The following is a 20,020-nucleotide window of genomic DNA, read 5'->3' as shown; positions in this document are numbered from 1 at the left end:
CAGGTTCGATTCCGGCTTGGGTCACTGTCTGTGCGGAGTCTGCACATCCTCCCCGTGTGTGCGTGGGTTTCCTCCGGGTGCTCCGGTTTCCTCCCACAGTCCAAAGATGTGCAGGTTAGGTGGATTGGCCATGATAAATTGCCCTTAGTGTCCAAAATTGCCCTTAGTGTTGGGTGGGGTTACTGGGTTATGGGGATGGGGTGGAGGTGTTGACCTTGGGTAGGGTGCTCTTTCCAAGAGCCGGTGCAGACTCGATGGGCCAAATGGCCTCCTTCTGCACTGTAAATTCTATGATAATCTATGATAATAATCAGACCACACAGACAATATTACAGTAGAAAATGAAATGAAGCTGATGATGTGGACAATATGTAGCAAGAAAAGTATTTTTTAAATATTGAAAAATCCCCAAGGTTCATGCAACAAAAAAATCCCTCCAACGGGGAAGGTGGGGGGGGGGGGGGGGCGCGCGGAGAAAGCAAAACAGTGATACTGTAATGTGCATGTTACTGGAGGGCAGTCACACAGATCACAGATCTATCTGTGCTTCTTCACGCAGCACAATCAGACTATCCTGGAAAAATGCCACTGCAGCTGCTTTGGAATAAGGATGTTCTGCTTTGGATACGATCCTGTGTAAGACATCCGATCCACAAAATGTCTCATGCCATGTCTCACACGGTTTCAAAAGAATTGCTACGAGTGGTAAAACTGCGCCCGATTCTAGTGGGAGCTGGGAAGGAATGGAGGAGGCCGTCACGAACCTCTGGCGTAAGGAAACTTGGCTAAAGGAGCTCAGTGATTGATTCCTCCACCCCCCCCCCCCCCCCCCCCATCTGAATACCTGAGTCAGCAAGTTAAATCTTGGGGAAGAAAAATGCAAGATATACTAAATGTGATCCATATGATTGATTTCAAAGCTCTCTCGGTATGACAGTGAATGGGACTATGGGACTGCTGGCCTCCAGCTCTAATGCAGTAAGAAAATATTCCACAGCTTCTTCATTTTTCCCTTGGCCTCGCACCACCTCCCCCAAACTGTTCCAGGCCTCGTGGGACGTTGGCTGAGCCTGAACAGCGTCTCTCAGGAACTTTTCCGCCAAGCTACTCCGGCCCATTTTGTGCAGTGTTCTTCCCTATAATAGAATAAAACACAAAGATCAGTGCACCATGTGGAGGATTAAATCAATTTATGATGCAAAGTACAAGGATATGAAAACCATGACTTTAAAAAATAAAGTACTTGCATTTATCATGTCCTCAGGACATGAGCCTCTTTCATGTCCTCAGGACATTTTCAAATCACCCACCGCTAATGAATTACATTTGAAGGGTTGTGATAGGTAGGCAAATGGAGCAATTCATTTGTGCACACAGGTTCCCACAAAGAGCAAGAAGATAAATCACCATCATGATATGAAAACAAAAAACTGCAGGTTCTGGAGATCTGAAATAAAAACATAAAGTGCTGGAAATACTGGGCCACTGTGGCAGCATCAGTGGAGAGTGAAATAAAGTTAACGTTCCGAGTTCGAAGAAGTCACATTCAGCTGAACATGTTTCTTGTTTCTATCTCCACACATGTTGCCAGATGTGCTGAGGATTTCCAGCATTTTCTGAAGATAAGCGACTAGTTGTCCTGAGTTTGGTGGGTTGGTTGACAAAATCATGTCGACCGTGACAGCAGTCGAACGTCACGGTCTTCCTTGAAAAAAATGCGATGGGACCTCTTGCAATGAATTGAGCAATCGGGCAGGCAGGTACTGCAGAACACACAGGAGCAGAACATCTGGCTTCCTAGCTTATTTACAACACAAAAAACAGTGCTCTTGACTAACACAGCACAGACCATAGATTGATTCTGGAATTAAAAAATTTGTAAGACAATTTCCAGATGGAGTACTTGGAAGTCAGTGGTTAAAAAAAAAAGCAGCATTACATACTGAATTTTGGGGGCAAGGGCTTGAAAGTGGGCAGGAGACCACCCTGAGGTGGGTTGGCACTTTAAATATTGTAATATGGCTGCAAGCCTCAATCATCAGCAAAATGATGGAAGGTGTTGGAAACAATGATGCAGCCCTAGTCCAAATATGAAGAAAAAAGAGCTGAATTCCAGAGAGTGACTGCCAATGTCTGGCAGAATGTAGCACCAAGGAGCCCGAGTAAACTTTTCCAGTAAGGGTCAGGAAGAAAACTTGACTCGTTGGAGTCAACCCTAGCCCAAAGGAAGATGGTTGTGAGTTATTGGACGTCAATTATTTCAGTGTCAGGAGTTCCTCAAGGTAGTGTCCTGAGCCAAATCATCTTCAACTGCTCTATCAGTGACTGTCCCTCCATTTTAAGGTCAGAAGTGATCAGAAACTTAACTGCACCAGCCACATAAGTCCTGTGGCTACAAGAGCAGGAAAGAGGCTGGGAATTAAATAGTCAGTAACTCACCTCCTGACTCTAGAAACCCTGTCCACCATCTATAAGGCGCAAGATGTTTAACACCAACCAGGGCAAAACAGCTAGCTTGATTGCCACCACATCCAACGTTCACTCTTTTTACCACTGATGCACAGTGGCAGCCGTGTGTACCATCTACAAGGTGCACTGCAACAATTCACCAAGGCTGTTTTGACAGCACCTACCAAACTCTTGACCTCTACCACCCAGAAAGACAGGGGCAGCATATACATTGGAACAGCACCTGCAGATTCCCTTCTAAGCCACACACTAATATATCATCGTTCGTTGACTGTGGCAGGTTATAATCCTGGAACTCCCTTCCCAGCAGCACTCTGGGTGTACCTACACCACATGGACTGCTGCGAGGCAAGAATCTAATAATTCAGAAGTACTTAGAACATACAGTGCAGAAAGAGGCCATTCGGCCCATCGGGTCTGCACCGATCCACTTAAGCCCTCACTTCCACCCTATCCCTGTAACCCAATAACCCCTCCTAACCTTTTTGACCACTAAGGGCAATTTATCATGGCCAATCCACCTAACCTGCACGTCTTTGGACTGTGTGAGGAAACCGGAGCACCCGGAGGAAACCCACGCAGAAATGGGGAGAACGTGCAGACTCCGCACAGACAATGACCCGGCGGGGAATCGAACCTAGGACCCTGGCGCTGTGAAGCCACAGTGCAGTGTGCTACCGTGCTGCCCATAAATCTTTATTCTTGTCACAAGTAGATTTTCATTAATACTGCAATGATGTTACTGTGAAAAGCCCCTAGTCGCCACACTCCGGCGCCTGTTCGGGTACTCATAGAGGGAGAATTCAGAATGTGCAATTCACCCAAGTCACCTTTTGGGACTTGCGGGAGGAAACCGGAGCACCCGGAGGAAACCCACGCAGACACGGGAAGAATGTGCAGACTCTGCACACTGTGAAGCAACAGTGCTAACCACTATGGTACTGTGCCACCCAAGAAGGCAGCTCACCAGCACCGTCTCAAGGGTTATTAAGAATGGAAAACAGATGCTGCCCTAACTAACATGCCCACATTCCATTAATGAATAAATAAAAAAGCTGGCATGACTGGCAACCCTCCTGCCACCTCATACATTCACTCCCTCCACCTCCAGCAGAGGGAGGCTGCAGTGTGTACCACATAAAAAATGCACTGTAGCAACTCAACAAGGTTTCTTCAACAGCACTTTCCAAACCTGCAACCTCTACTAACTACAAGGGAAACAGGATACGGAAACACCACCGCTTGCAAGCTTCCCATCAAGTCACACACCACCCTGACTTCAAAGTTTATCGCCATTTATTCATCATCAAAATCCTGAAATTCCCTACCTAACGTCACAACAGGAGTACCTTCACCACGCAGTGGTTTGAGAAGACAGCTCACAACGACATGCTCAAAGACAATTCGGGCTAGGCAATAAAAGCTGGCCTTGCCAGCAACACCCACAGAAACAAATAAAGAACGCTGTAACAAATTAAAATATCTTATTCTAAGATGTCGCAAAGACTTCTGGGCGATGGACTCAATCCAACATTCTTAATTTCAAAAGAACAGCCTACAGTGATATGTGTGCATTTCTGAAATACAATGGTAATGCGTCACTATTTGGCAATGCGTAACCTGAGTTTATAGAGCAGTAATTCACCAGTGTAATTTCAAATCTTCAACCTTTTAAAGTTGAAGCATATGGTTTAGGCATTATTCTCTCTCTTTCTATATGACTTTTTTCTAATTCTCCTATTTACTCCTTTCTACTTGGGCTGGGATATTTCATCAACTAATGCGATGGAATTGTTGACTCTCCACATTTGGCCAAGCTAGGTAATATGTCATGTTGCAAGTAACATCTGTGTGCTTAACTCCGTTTCTAGTAATTTAGTGTTTATTTACTTAGCTGCAATATCTGTTTTTTAAAAATATATTCCAACTCTTCTGCACCCTGCTGCTTTGCTCCTCAAAAGGAAAATAGGAACAGAGTCTGCATTCAGCCCCTTGAGCTGTTCTGCATTTAGTTCAAACATGGGAATGGTAGCATTGTAGTTACTGTGTTACTGGACTGGTCATCCAGTGGCTCAGACTAAAGGTACGGGGCAGGATTTCAATACCAGAGTCAGGTTCATAGTGTTAAGTTCATGTTCAGAGCCTGGCCCCACACAGTACTGGTAACATACTGTGTTGCTATTTTAATTAAAAATCAGCTTAATTGGCCCAGTGACGAATTTGCCGTCCAATTAACGGCAGCAGACACAGGAAGGAGGCGGGAAACAGGAAGCAACAAGCCCGATTTAAAGGGCAAGCAGCAGTCATTGCTTCAACGGGCATTCACCGCAATGATGGAAGGGGGGGTGCTGAGCAGAGGATAATGGGTGAGGAGGACTGCATTGCCAGGGAAGCCCGTGGTTTTTCCGACACCTCACTGAAGGTGCTGACATTTACAGAGAAACATCCTGTTCCAGCCCATGGCACAGGAAGGCTTGCAAGGCTGACCAAGATGGCATGGCTGGAGATGGCTCACAAGGTCAGCAGCAGAGGAGTGGTGAGGAGGAACTGGATACATTTCAATCATTTGCTGAAGTTTGGAAAGGGGAGCCCAAAGATCGACCCGGATGGTATGACCTCTGGTCAGCAGTCACCAGGGTGCAAAAGAAAGGAGCATCCTGGGGTCACATGGAGGTCTACGTTCTTGTGCTATGGCCGGTAGGAATGATGCACAATAGAACATCTAGTTCTTGTCTAGTTAAACTAATTTATTATCAAACAAGTGTGCGGTAAAGATAACTAGAAGAAATATATTACAAAATACTAATACTAATAAATTATCCTTGAGCTACTGCAAGTATGAATATCCACTAACACGACTAACTCCCAACTCCTCGAGGTACAGAGTCACAAGGTAGACTACACTGCCACCTGCTGGTCGGAGTTCGGTTACATCATTATATACAAGTTAGCTTGTGTATATCATTACAAGGTGCGCAGCAGGCTTGATGACCCATAAGCCATAGTTCATAACCTGAGTGCTAATGGACAAGTGGGCTATAGTAAAGACAACAACATCTTCTGTGAATGAAAAACTGGGAGTGGGAGAGGCATTGAGCACAGGGTTTAGCACAGAGCTAAATAGCTGGCTTTTAAAGCAGACCAAGGCAGGCCAGCAGCGCTGGTTCAATTCCCGTACCAGCCGCCCTGAACAGGCGCCGGAATGTGGCGACTAGGGGCTTTTCACAGTAACTTCATTTGAAGCCGACTTGTGACAATAAGCGATTTTCATTCTTTTCATTTTCATATCCTAATGGCAATTTTCCTCACCTTGCAGTTCAAACTGTAAAGCAATGCCTAGGAAAGAGAGAAGGCATGTCTGGACAGGGGTTCCCCAGCTCACGTTGCTGTTGCTTGCACTTCAATGCGCCTCACATGGTACTGTAAAAAGTGGCACAACAAGCACATCAGATCAGGACTGGATGATTCAGGGGGAGGCCGAGTTGGCTGTGGTCAATCCCCCTCGGGGGGTGGAGGACAGGTGCAGCTCTATTCAGCAGGGTTGAGATATGAAGTATTGGGAGTCACAAAACAGCTGTCTCTACCTGGAGAAACTGTATCAGAATTACATGAGACTTGCGTAGAAGTGGAATGAGAATTGAGGAGTCCATTCACCCCAAGTATTCCACAATGACTCAATGCTTTGAGTGCATGAGCTCATCAGTTGAAAAAGTGGCCAATCTCATGGGAGCTACATGCAGCATGATTCAGTGTGGATGCAGAAACAGTGCCCCAACACGCAGAGGATGCATTATGTCGCTTTGACTGGTCTGTAGTACAAATGGCACAAATGAAGAGTGGATGGCATCTTGTGATTCGCTCGTGCGACCTCGATCACCATGAAAGAGTTGAGGAGGCGACAAGATGGTGATTGGGGGGGGGGATGGCTATCCCTCACAGGGCATCATCATCATTATCCAGCGTCATGGCCCCTCTGGCAAAGGAAGTGCCTGTGGGGTTATGCCCTGTGACAGGGGCTGCCCCTGCAGTGACACCAGTGTAGCAGCTTTGGAGATATGCTCCCAGCAGATCCATGATGAAGCTGATCGATATGGGCATCTCAGTGGGTTTCCTCTGGGTGCTCTGGTTTCCTCTCACAGTCCAAAGGTGTGCAGGTTAGGTGGGGTTACAGGGACAGGGCGATAAAGTGGGCCGAGGTTGGGTGCTCTTTCAGATGGTCGATGCAGACATGATGGGCCGAATGACCTCCTTCTGCACCGTAGGAATTCTATGTCTATGACAGGCGAAATCAGTCTGCCTCGATTTCTATCTGCAGCCACGGAGAGGCAACTTATCGGAGTGGTCGTGAGTGGAGTTCACCGAATACGTAATGACACTTTGTGGATGACTTGGATGTTGTAAATTATATCAAACTGTTATGCATTAAATCACAGGGAAAATTGTTGTTCAAGTGCCGACTTCTATGTTTCCATTTCAACATGATGAAAACCAGGAGCATGGAAAATAAGGGCCAAACAATGTGCTGAGAAGGAGTGCATTCAGTGCAGACCATGGCGACTTGCAGTGTTTGTGCCATTGGAAAGTTGTTGACTTTTGCTACAAACTGAGGTTGTTCTCACTCAGATGAAGGACACTCTTCTCTCCAAATGTTATGAAGACTGAGTCTCATAGCAGTCCAACATCTCTCCATCAGACTGGCCCTGGCATGCTCGTTATTCTGATGTGCTCCGCCTCTTAAGCTTGACATGGCAGCATCTCCATACAGGAAGAGGACCACTCTCCACTTCTTGTCGTCCTCTTCCTCTGCTCAAGCAAAGAACTGTGCTATTCCACTTTTTCTCCCATCTCCAGTCCACACCTCTCTGGAGAGCTATAGAAGGAGGACTCAATAGATCACCACAATGCACAAGACCCTTAAGGAGTGTATTGGCAGGTGCTACTTGACCAGTCAGTGCATCTGAGCTTCCACCAGGAAGCCAGTGGTTTGCTCAAGGATGACCCTTACACTCAGGTGGCATCGGTTAGTGTCTCTCAGCTTCTGTGGCAGTGATACACCAGAGTCACCAACTATCTCTACAAGTGATAACCTTGTCTGCCGACTACCATCCACAGATCTCAGATAACGTCATGAAAAACGGCAGAATCTGGGTCTTCTGGAGGATGAAGGCCCCGTGATTGCTTCTAGGACAGTGTCTGTATCTGAATAAAACTCTCGCTATGATCATATATCAGCTGAACATTTAAGAGTGGAATACTGTCCTATTGAGGAATATTTATGGCTGGTCAGTCGATGCTGCAATGGCCATATGGATGCAATCAATAACCCCCTGCACTAAAGGACATCGCGCGGCAGAGGAAGATCACACTGTGCTTTGAATTTGAGTGCCATTTGATGCACAATCAATTACACAAAGACGAGAGTTGGATGCAATAGAGGCTTTATTACACTAAGATGTGTGGCCTCCTACAGCAGCTGGTGAAATGGCTGCTGTACGAGGAGCACACATATTTATATTCCGCCTACTGGGCGGAGCCAGCTGGCAGGGAAATACCCCCGTACCTGTAGTACAGGGCCTTACCGTAAAGCACATACACCAACATCCTCTATATACAATATATACATCAGTGGTGACTAACACATCACTACCTGTCAGAAATTAATGTAATTCTTTGCCATTTCAAACAGAGCATCATACCTTGTGATGCCATGGGTTGCCACCAATATTTGTTGCCCTTCCTTGGATGGAACAGGTTGCAAACAAAACAAGGCCACTGTGATGTTTCCAGATACAGGAAGGCCCTGGCAACAGTTCTTGTGAATTCTCAGATGTCCCTCAATGAGAGCAACCAACTGTCTGGACAGGCACAGAGTCCTGCAGCACTGACGCTCTGACATTTCCAGGCAGCTTCTGCTTTGGCGTTAGACCCCATGCTGAGGGTGTTGCCTCTATTGACTTCCTCTCCCTCATTTCTCACCCCTGCTCCCTGTTGCGTCAGGTCTGCCTCTACTCTTGCAAAGGGCTGCACATCATCGCTCGCCAATCCAATCTCTGAGTAGCTGAATCCCATTTCCTGTCATGTCCTTCTTTCCTTTATTTGTGGTGTTTTCATAAGCCTCTCACTCATGAACTGTGAGGCCTGTATGCAAAAGGATCCCACCATCTCCCATTGTCAAATGTGAAGAGATATGACAGATAATTATTTTGATGCTGTACAACTAGTTGCCTGTGAATGAGGATTTCTCTGAGCCCTCCCTCTTTAATGGTGCCTTTTGCTGCCTTCTCACCTTTCTGACTCATTCCCTGCTGCGTTCGTGCCTCTTCCTACCTTTCATGGTTGAGAATGTGTTGATATGGTTAATAGCCTTAACTAGCTATGTATTCTGCTTTCTTTGTAGCTTTTTAATCTCATGTTGGTTTTGTGTCAGGAAATTGGCATACCAATCAGAGTGGAAGGTTTATGTGACTGTCCAACTTGCCCTGGCATTTAAGTAAAAATCCTGTCTCCAGAGTCAGGAGTTCAAATCCCACCTGGGCAGCAAGAGGAACTTAAATTCATTTGGTTAAATAAATCTGGAATAAAAAAAGCTAGTATGACCATGAAACTAGTGAATTATTCTGAAAACCCATCTGTTTCAGCAATGTACTTTAGGGTAGGAAATTTACAGCCCTTACCAGGCCTGGCCTACATATGACTTCAGACCCAGGAGCAACACCAGGCAAACCTAAAAATGAGGTGTCAACCTGGTGAAGCTACAACACAGGACTACTTGCATGTCAAACAGCATGAGCAGCAAGTGATAGACAGAGCTAAGCTGTCAACGAATCAGAACTAAGCTTTGTAGTCCTGCCACATCCAGCTGTGAATAGTTTTTTAAAATTAATTTACGTGATGTGGGCGTCGTTGGTTAGGCCAGCCCTAGTTTCCCTAGTTGCCCTTCAGAAGGTGGTAGTGAGTTGGCTTCTTGAACCGCTGATGTCCTTGAGGTGCAGGAGCACCCACTGTGATGTTAGGCAGGGAGTTCCAAGATCTTGCTCCAGTGACATTGAAGGAACAGCGATATATTTCCAAGTCAGGGTGGTGAGTGACTTGAAGGGGAACCTCCAGGTGGTGGGGTTCCCAGGTATCTAATGCTCGTTCTTTCAGATGGTAGTAGCCGTGGGTTTGGAGGATGCTGTCTAAGGAATCTTGGTGAGTTACTGCAGTGCATCCTGTAGATGGGACACAAGGCTGCCACTGTTCTTTGGTGGTGGAGGGTTTGAATGTTTGTGGAAGGAGGAACAATCAAGTGGGCTCCTCCATCCTGGATGTTCTCGAGCTTCAAGTGTTGGTGGAGCTCCACTCATCCAGGCAAGTGGAGAGTATTCCATTACACTCCTGACTTGTGCCTGGTAGATGGTGGACAGGCTTTGGGGGGTCAGGAGGTGAGTTACTTGCCACAGGATACCTAGCCTTTGACTTGCCCTGGTAGCCACAGTTTTAATGTGGCTAGTCCAGTTCAGTTTCTGATCAATGATAGCCCCCAGGATGTTGATGTGGGGGATTCAGCGATGGTAAAGCCATTGAATGTCATGGGATGATGGTTAGATCCTCTCTTGTAGGAGATGTTCATTGCCTGGCACTTGTGTGGCACAAATGTAACTTGCCACTTGTCAGTCTAAGCCTAGATATTGCCCGGGTCTTTTTGCATTTGGCCATGGACTGCTTCATTATCTGAGGAATCGTGAATGGTGTGGAATATTGTGCAGTCATCCGCAAATATCCCCACTTCTGACCTTATACTGGACTCCTCCATCATTCAGGATGGAGATATTTATGGAGCCTCCTCCTCCAGTGACTTGTTTTATTGTCCACGACCATTCATGGCTGGATGTAGCAGGACTGTAGCGCTGAGATCTGATGCGGTGTAGAATCGCTTAGCTCTGTGTCTCACTTGCTGCTTATGCTGTTTGGTACACAAGTAGTCCTTGTTGTTAGATCTGTTAGAGTTGCTAGACCTGTTCAAAGTCTATCCCATTTAGCATGGTGGTAGTGCCACACAACAAGATGGAGGGAATCCTCAATGTGAAGACAAGGCTTTGTCTCCACAAGGACTGTGCGGTGGTCACTTCTACCGATACTATCGTGGACAGGTGCATCTGCAGTAGGCAGATTAGTGAGCATGAGGTCAAGTATGTTTTTCCGTCTTGTTGGTTCCCTCACCACATGCTGCAACACTGCCATCAGCCCGGCAATGTGGAAAATTGCCAAGGTATGTCCTGTACACAAGCAAAAGAGCAAATCCAATCTGGTCCATTAGTGCCCCAACAGTCTACTCTGAATCACCAGCAAAGCGATGGAAGGTGTCACCAACAGTGCTTTCAAGCGGAACTTACTCAGCAATAACCTGCTTGCAGACAGACGCTCAGTTTGGGTTCTGCCAGGGTCACTCAGCTCCTGACCTCATTACAGCCTTGGTTCAAACATGGGCAAAAGAGCTGAATGCCTAAGATGAGATGAGAGAGACTGTTCTTGACATCAGCTGCTGCTGCGGACCGACCTCATTCTAACGCTCCGCGAGATAGTCTAGGAACGGTTGCCACCGCCTGAAGAACCCCTGCGCAGACCCGCTCAAGGCAAACTCTGTCCTCTCCAGCTTGATGAACCCTGCCATGTCATTTATCCAGGCTTCCACACTGGGGGGCTTCGCGTCTTTCCATAATAGCAAGATCCTCCGCCGGGCTACCAGGGACGCAAAGGCCAGAATACCGGCCTCTTTCGCCTCCTGCACTCCCGGCTCGTCCGCCACCCCAAATAGTGCCAGCCCCCAACTTGGCTTGACCTGGACTTTCACCACCTTGGACATAGTCCTCGCGAAACCCCTCCAGAACCCATCCAGTGCCGGGCATGACCAGAACATGTGGGCATGATTCGCCGGGCTTCCTGAGCTCCTCCCACATCTGTTCTCCACCCCAAAGAACCTACTCAGCCTCGCCCCCGTCATATGCGCTCTGTGACTAACCTTAAACTGTATCAGGCTAAGCCTGGAACACGAGGAAGAGGAATTAACCCTACTCAGGGCATCAGCCCACAGACCCTCCTCAATCTCCTCCCCCAACTCCTCCTCCCACTTGCCCTTCAGCTCCTCTACCGACTTTAGCTGCTTTATCAATGACCTTCCTTCCATCAAAAGGTCAGAAGTGGGGATGTTTGTAGATGACTGCACAATGTTCGGCTCCATTTGCGACTCCTCAGATACTGAAGCAGTTCTTGTCGAAATACAGCAAGACCTGGACAATGTCCAGGCTTTCAATACTGAATGTGAATATATCTGCACTGTGGTTTGGTGTCCAGAACTGAATGCAATACTCCAGACAGAGTCTGAAGAGGGCTCTGTCTGTACAATTTATGCATTACATTCACGCCTCCATTCCAACCTCCTTGAGATAAAGGTCAACATTCTATTTGCCTTTTTGTACTTGTACTCTAGCTTTTAATGCATTGTGCACTGGGCCATACATCAGTGAATCCCTTTGCTCCTCCACATTTTCTAGTTTCTTACCACAAAATAAATATTGAGATTTGTCTTTCACATATCCAAAGTGAAGGACCTCAGACTTCCCCATTTCAAATTCTATTGTGATAGTTTTGTCCACGAATTTCAACTTTCTAGATCCCTTTGTGATTTTTGTCTCCTATCCACACAATGTACTGTGGCTTCAAACTTAGTGTCACCTGCAGACTTGGAAATACATCTCTCTAGTCCCTCATCCAATACAAAAATATCCTACTACATTTAAGGTAGAATTTATTCTATTTTCACCATGTTCCTTCATAAGATGTTTTTCTGTTCCACAAACCTCATGCTACCTTTAATGGTTCTTGTGCAGCTCGGATGAACACAAAGCAAATTTTCCCTGTTTTCTGAGGGCGACCTTTCGGAAGATTATTTTATTCCAACAGGACCTTCCCAGCAATTAGCCTTAGAAGTATGGCAGCTTGCTTTAGGATTTCCGCCTCTGTTTGAGACTTATGTTAAGGTTTGGTGGTATTTTAAAAAATAAATTTAGAGTACCCAATTATTTCTTTCCAATTAAGAGGCAATTTAGCATGGCCAATCCACCTAACCTGCACATCATTGGGTTGTGGGGGTGAAACCCATGCAGACTGGGGAGAATGTGCAAAATCCACACAAGGGGCTAGTGGTATTAATATGGCATTTTACCCAAGCTAAAGGCTGTTAAAATACATTCTTGCATTGAGATCAAAAAGTTTTAAGCTGCAGAATTTAACACTTTTCAGTGCCAGCAACCAATGCCAACAATCATTACGTTAGATGCAGGGTGAAGTATTTTTAATTTGCTCTCACATTAGACTTCAGTTTAAAATCTTGGAATAGTAGGTTTAACTTAGTAGCATTTTCCATTTCTCATAAAATCCATTTCTTGTGGTTTCGCTGAATCTTGTTGCTAATTATTACAAAGGGACAATTTGTTGCTATGGCCCCAAACCCGCTAAGACCCGTGTTGAGACAACCCACACACATTCAATGTAGGGCCCCCAGAACCTAACAGAAAGACAGAAGAGCTACTTCATCCCATCAGTCAGGGCTGGGTTTAATCTAGGTCTCATGAGTAAAAGGATAATCCGCTTCTCCAGCCACACAGCAAAAGTACTCACTAAACTACTGAAGCCTTGTTACAATCAATGCCATTTGGATTAAGTAGGCTCAATTGGTAGGCTGAGGTGCATCGATTTGAATTGTACTTCCATAACCTGGACAGGACTTTTAAAACATATCAGGGTAGAGTTTCCGCTTTGGGTGTCATCAGCAAGGCTATGAAATGCTCAGGAATGTACATAATAGCTCGATCTTTGTTTAGTAATAAATGCTCAAAAATGCTATGGCAACAGCAGCTTAGCTTCAAGCTGCTGGCTTTGTGAGGAGAAAACAAGATTACAGAAACATTCTTAAATGAAAACATCCAGTTCAGGCAATGCAGGTAAAATGGAAATCATTACATGAGTTAATTTTTTTATCCTAACTTTACCTCTTCTTCCTTGCCTACAACTATCAAAATGGCAACTCAGTTTAGAGTCCGTTAAACCTCAAACCATTCAAGCACAGCCAAGTCTGAATAGGAGCCAAGGCTGGGTTGAACTTTGGAAGCATAGGAATGCAACATTCTGGCCAGCTAATCCCCCCACCCAAACTACGAATAACAGTACGTCATACCCAATAAACAACACATTGCCAAGAAACAGAGACATCTTTTGAGAAACACAGGGTCTTACGTTAGAAGCCATAGTGAATGGAACAAAGCATTTTAAAAGAAAAAAATTCTGAAAGTAAATCACTAAATTTCATTGGCATTTGGGAGGCCTGTAAAACTGCACAATATAACTAGCTCTCTGCCTTACTGTTTAAATTCTAAAGCACTGGACAAAGGAAGTAAGAAAATAAGCCAAAAATAGGAACAGAAAATGCTGTAATTACACAAGTCATTCAGGTCCAAAAGAGGAAATAGGTTAACATTTCAGAATATGTTTCCAGATTAACTGCAAAACACTGCACCAAGAGTCCTTCAGAGCAATATGCACTCTAGTTTAGGTGGGATGTGGTTGTGCAGATGGCTGACAGTATGTAGTCAATGTGAACAACAATTACTTTTGTACTTATTTTCATATTCCCAATCAATTTTAATGTTGTGTTTCAATTAGTTTGTCTGTCCCCCAACATATTAAGAAACTCATTCTAGGGAAATAACAAGCATCCTAACATTGCTTATAACTGTTGCTTAGCCTCTTAGTTTACATTTGCTTGCAATGCTGCCCACTCATTTGAAACACAATTCATCTTTATCTAGTTGACATTAATTAAATGCCAGTTGTTGCAAATTGCTGCTTTATTTTTATTTGTTCATTTTCCCACAAATACATTTTCTTTTATGCAATTTTCCTTTTGGTGAATGCTTCCCAACTGCGGTTCACCTGGGTAAACAACATTGCTCCGGAGGGCTAGTGAATGGCTGCTCTCCCACAAATGTTAATATTCCCAATGCTTCATACCAGAAGCTGTGGACCACCAGGAATGAACCTCTCCCTTTTGATTTTATCACTCCTAATGTTGTGGAACTTGTTTACTGTTAACTGGATACTAAATGATTCCAAGTGGGATAAGTATTTTGTAGCAACTACACTCCAATGTATTTAATTCTTCTTACTTCTATTTTAGAAAGTTTGAGAACAAATGCAGATAGTCATTTCAACAGCAACTTGAGTGATTATTCGGAAATTACAACCTCTATAGTTGCCTCTGCTTTCATTAGACAAGACTCAGATTGAGAATGAAACAGGGACTGAAACTATGTTCAGGCTAACACTATGGGCGCGATTCTCCCAAAGGGAACAACGTTTAGCCGCGTGTTTCCTGGCACCCGCAGTGCTGAGAAACACATGGCTATTCAACGTGGCTCGCGTTGTAGAAGGGGCTTGAAAGGGAAACTCGCGGCCGTTTTGTACAGTGGGGAGCTCCGCCCACTAGAACTCCTCATTCTAGCGAGAGATCGGGATGACATTTAAAAATGGTGTCCTGATCTCTGAGGCCCCTAAAAATATTCCCGACCTCCACCACAAGCCTTAACTATGGGAGGGCGAGATCGCTTTGGAGCTCACAAGGTGTGGCGAGACGGATGGATCCCGGGGGCGAGGTCTCCCGGCTTTCATTGCTCCAAGCTGCTTTTCTGGTGCTGCATGACCATTGAATCACACCCTCTGTCAAAGCAGTGACACAGAGGCTCGGTATTCCAACATTGCTGGAAAATAATTAAAGAAAGAAATGGAGGCAATGTTTACAATCCCAGAGGAAATGACCATTGTACAATGTGTCCTATATGATCACTGTTTGTGCTAAGGATTTGTTCCTGATATTGTATGAAGACCAAGGGCACTTACTGTTAACACACAGAGGTAAGTGGCAGTAGGAACGGAGCACGAGATTGTCAAAGTGCCAGAATGTTAAAAATTGGGACTGAGCTATAATGGAAATAAGGTCAACTTTCCAGCATATAAATTCTGGGATGGGAATAAACTTACACTAATTGCCAAATGATGATTCAAGCTAATTGTGGATGGAGATAGAAAAGAGGAATAGGGTTCTTTGCATCAATAGAAACTTAATGAAAGGAGAAAAGGTCCAACAGTTCTAAGAACAAAGAAAAATTACAGCACAGGAACAGGCCCGTTGGCCCTCCAAGCCTGCGCCGATCCAGATCCTCTATCTAAAACTGTCACCTATTTTCTAAGGATCTGTATCCCTCTGCTCCCTGCCCATTCATGTATTTGTCTAGACACATCTTAAATGACGCTATCGTGCCCGCCTCGACCACCTCCGCCGGCAATGCATTCCAGGCACCCACCACCCTCTGCATAAAGAACTTTCCACGCATATCTCCCTTAAACTTTTCCCCTCTCACCTTGTACTTGTGACCCCTAGTAATTGAGTCCCTCACTCTGGGAAAAAGCTTCTTGCTATCCACCCTGTCTATACCTCTCATGATTTTGTAGACCTCAATGAGATCCCCCCATAACCTCCGTCTTTCTAATGAAAATGATCCTAATCTACTCAACCTCTCTTCATAGCTAGCGCCCTCCATACCAGGCAACATCCTGGTGAACCTCCTCTGCACCTTCTCCAAAGCATCCACATCCTTTTGGTAATGTGGCGACCAGAACTGTACGCAGTATTCCAAATGTGGCCGAACCAAAGTCTTATATAACTGTAACATGACCTGCCAACTCTTGTACTCAATACTTTCCGATGAAGGAAAGCATGCCGTATGCCTTCTTGAGCACTCTATCGACCTGCGCAGCCATCTTCAGGGTACAATGGACCTGAACACCCAGATCTCTCTGAACATCAATTTTCCCCAGGGCTTTTTCATTTACCATATAGTTCGCTCTTGAATTGGATCTTCCAAAATGTATCACCTCGCATTTGCATGGATTGAACTCCATCTGCCATTTCTCCGCCCAACTCTCCAATCTATCTATATTCTGTTGTATTTTCTGACAGTCCCCTTCACTATCTGCTACTCCACCAATCTTAGTGTCATCTGCAAACCTGCTAATCAGACCACCTATACCTTTCTCCAGATCATTTATGTATATCACAAACAATAGTGGTCCCAGCACGGATCCCTGTGGAACATCACTGGTCACAGTTCTCCATTTTGAGAAACTCCCTTCCACTACTACTCTCTGTCTCCTGTTGCCCAGCCAGTTCTTTATCCATCTAACTAGTACACCCTGAACCCATGAGACTTCACTTTCTCCATCAGCCTACCATGGGGAACCTTATCAAATGCCTTACTGAAGTCCATGTAAATGACATCTACAGCCCTTCCCTCATCAATCAACTTTGTCACTTCCTCAAAGAATTTTATTAAGTTGGTAAGACATGACCTTCCCTGCACAAAACCATGTTGCCTATCACTGATAAGCCCATTTTCTTCCAAATGGGAATGGATTCTATCCCTCAGTATCTTCTCCAGCAGCTTCCCTACCACCGATGTCAGGCTCACCGGTCTATAATTACCTGGATTAACCCCTGCTACCCTTCTTAAACAAGGGGACAACATTAGCAATTCTCCAGTCCTCCGGTACCTCTGCCATGTTCAAGGATGCTGTAAAGATATCTGTTAAGGCCCCAGCTAGTTCCTCTCTCACTTCCCTCAGAAACCTGGGATTGATCCCATCTGGACCTGGGGACTTGTCCACCTAATGCCTTTTAAAATACCCAACACATTCTCCCTCCTTATGCCGACGACCTAGAGTAATCAAACATCTATCCCTAACCTCAACATCCATCATGTCCCTCTTCTCGGTGAATACCGATGCAAAGTACTCGTTAAGAATCTCACCCATTTTCTCTGATCCCACGCATAACTTTCCTCCGTTGTCCTTGAGTGGGCCAACCCTTTCTCTACTTAACCTCTTGCTCCTTATATATGAATAAAAGGCTTTGGGATTTTCCTTAACCCTGTTTGCTAAAGATATTTCATGACCCCTTTTAGCCCTCTTGATTCCTCGTTTCAGATTGGTCCTACATTCCCGATATTCTTCCAAAGCTTCGTCTGTCTTTACTCAGAGAGTAGTAAGGGCGTGGAATGCCCTGCCTGCAACAGTAGTGGACTCGCCAACACTAAGGGCATTCAAATGGTCATTGGATAGGCATATGGACGATAAGGGAATAGTGTAGATGGGCTTTAGAGTGGTTTCACAGGTCGGCGCAACATCGAGGGCCGAAGGGCCTGTACTGCGCTGTAATGTTCTATGTTCTATGTCTTCTGTCGCCTAGAACTTACGTATGGCTCCTTTTTCCTCTTAGCTAGTCTCACAATTTCACCTGTCATCCATGGTTCCCTAATCTTGCCATTACTATCCCTCATTTTCACAGGGCGTGTCTGTCCTGCACTCTAATCAACCTCTCCTTAAAAGCCTCCCACATATCAAATGTGGATTTACCTTCAAACAGCTGCTCCCAATCTACATTCCCCAGCTCCTGCCGAATTTTGGTATATTTGGCCTACCCCCAATTTAGCACTCTTCCTTTAGGACCACTCTCGGCTTTGTCCATGAGTATTCTAAAACTTACGGAATTGTGATCATTATTCTCAAAGTAATCCCCGACTGAAACTTCAACCACCTGGCCGGGCTCATTCCCCAACACCAGGTCCAGTATGGCCCCTTCCCGAGTTGGACTATTTACATACTGTTCTAGAAAACCCTCCTGGATGCTCCTTACAAATTCTGCTCCATCTAGACCTCTGACACTAAGTGTATCCCAGTCAATGTTGGGAAAATTAAAATCTCCTATCACCACCACCCTGTTGCTCCTACATCTTTCCGTAATCTGTTTACATATTTGTACCTCTATCTCACGCTCGCTGTTGGGAAGTCTGTAGTACAACCCCAACATTGTTACCGCACCCTTCCTATTTCTGAGATCTGCCCATATCGCCTCATTGCTCGAGTCCTCCATAGTGCCCTCCTACAGCACAGCTGTGATATCCTCTCTGACCAGTAATGCAACTCCTCCACCCCTTTTACCTCCCTCTCTATCTCGCCTGAAGCATCGATATCCTGGGATTTTCAGTTGCCAATCATGCCCTTCCCTCAACCAAGTCTCAGTAATAGCAATAACATCAAACTCCCAGGTACTAATCCAAGCTCTAGGTTCATCTGCCTTACCTACTACACTTCTTGCATTAAAACAAATGCACCTCAGATCACCAGTCCCTTTGTGTTCATCATCTGCTCGCTGCCTACTCTTCCCCTTAGTCACGCTGACTTCATGATCTAGTTCCTTACAGGCTTTAGTTACTACCTCCTTACTGACCACTAACCTCGTCATTTGGTTTCCATCCCCCTGCCACATTAGTTTAAACCCTCCCCAACAGCGTTAGCAAAAGCACCCCCAAGGACATTGGTTCCAGTCCGGCCCAGGTGTAGACCGTCCAATTTGTAGTAGTCCCACCTCCCCCAGAACCTGTCCCAATGTCCCAAAAATCTGAACCCCTCCCTCCTGCACCATCTCTCAAGCCACGCATTCATCCTGCCTATTCTTTCATTTCTACTCTGACTACCATAAGACCATAAGACATAGGAGCGGAGGTAAGGCCATTCGGCCCATCGAGTCCACTCCGCCATTCAATCATGGCTGATTTCAACTCCATTTACCCGCTCTCTCTCCATAGCCCTTAATTCCTCGAGAAATCAAGAATTTATCAACTTCTGTCTTAAAGACACTCAACGTCCCGGCCTCCACCGCCCTCTGTGGCAATGAATTCCACATGTGGCCATGTGGCACTGGTAGCAATCCTGAGATTACTACCTCTGAGGTCCGACTTTTTAAACTTGGCTCCTAACTCCCTAAATTCTGCCTGTAGGACCTCATCCCGTTTTTTACCTATATCATTGGTGCCTATATGCACCACGACAACTGGCTGTTCACCCTCCCCCTTCAGAATGTTCTGCAGCCGATCTGAGGCATCCCTGACCCGTGCATCTGGGAGGCAACATACCATTCGGGAGTCTCGTTTTCGACCAGAGAACCGCCTGTCTACTCCCCTTACAATTGAATCCCCTATGACTATAGCCCTTCCACTCTTTTTTCCCTCCCTTCTGCACAGCAGAGCCAGCCACGGTGCCACGAACCTGGCTACTGCTGCCTTCCCCTGGTGAGCCATTTCCCCCAATTGTATCCAAAACGGTATACCTGTTTTGGAGGGAGATGACTGCAGGGGCCACCTGCACTGCCTTCCTATTTTTTCTCTGCCTTTTGCTCATCCATTCCCTTTCTCCCTCAGCAATCCTAGTCTGTGGTGTGACCAATTCACTAAATGTACTATCCACGACCTGCTCAGCATCGCAGATGCTCCAAAGTGAGTCCATCCACAACTCCAGAGCCGTCTTGCGGTCTAACAAGAGCTGCAGCTGGACACACTTCCCGCACGTGAAGGAGCCAGGGACATCAGCCACGTCCCTGAGCTCCCACATTGAGCAAGAGGAG

The 20,020-nt window shown here is 45.7% G+C and overlaps 1 protein-coding gene across 2 annotated transcripts in view; it reads right to left on the bottom strand.

The window, feature by feature from the left end:
- Positions 1-825: 825 nt before the first annotated feature.
- Positions 826-20,020, bottom strand: part of LOC140426372 (tetratricopeptide repeat protein 7A-like) — a 515,720-nt gene continuing 496,525 nt past the window's right edge. Inside the window, exon 21 of one of the 2 annotated variants that reach the window (XM_072511044.1) lies at positions 826-1,136. In XM_072511044.1, coding sequence (XP_072367145.1) covers positions 915-1,136 — 222 coding nt within the window. In that variant the 3' untranslated portion in view covers positions 826-914. The remainder of the gene's footprint in view (positions 1,137-20,020) is intronic. The other variant, XM_072511055.1, reaches the window with a different exon arrangement.

This window comes from Scyliorhinus torazame, chromosome 1, assembly GCF_047496885.1.
Source record: "Scyliorhinus torazame isolate Kashiwa2021f chromosome 1, sScyTor2.1, whole genome shotgun sequence".
Lineage (NCBI taxonomy): Eukaryota > Metazoa > Chordata > Chondrichthyes > Carcharhiniformes > Scyliorhinidae > Scyliorhinus > Scyliorhinus torazame.
The sequence above is the reverse complement of the archived record's forward strand: the minus strand, read 5'-3'. Positions and strand labels throughout refer to the sequence as shown.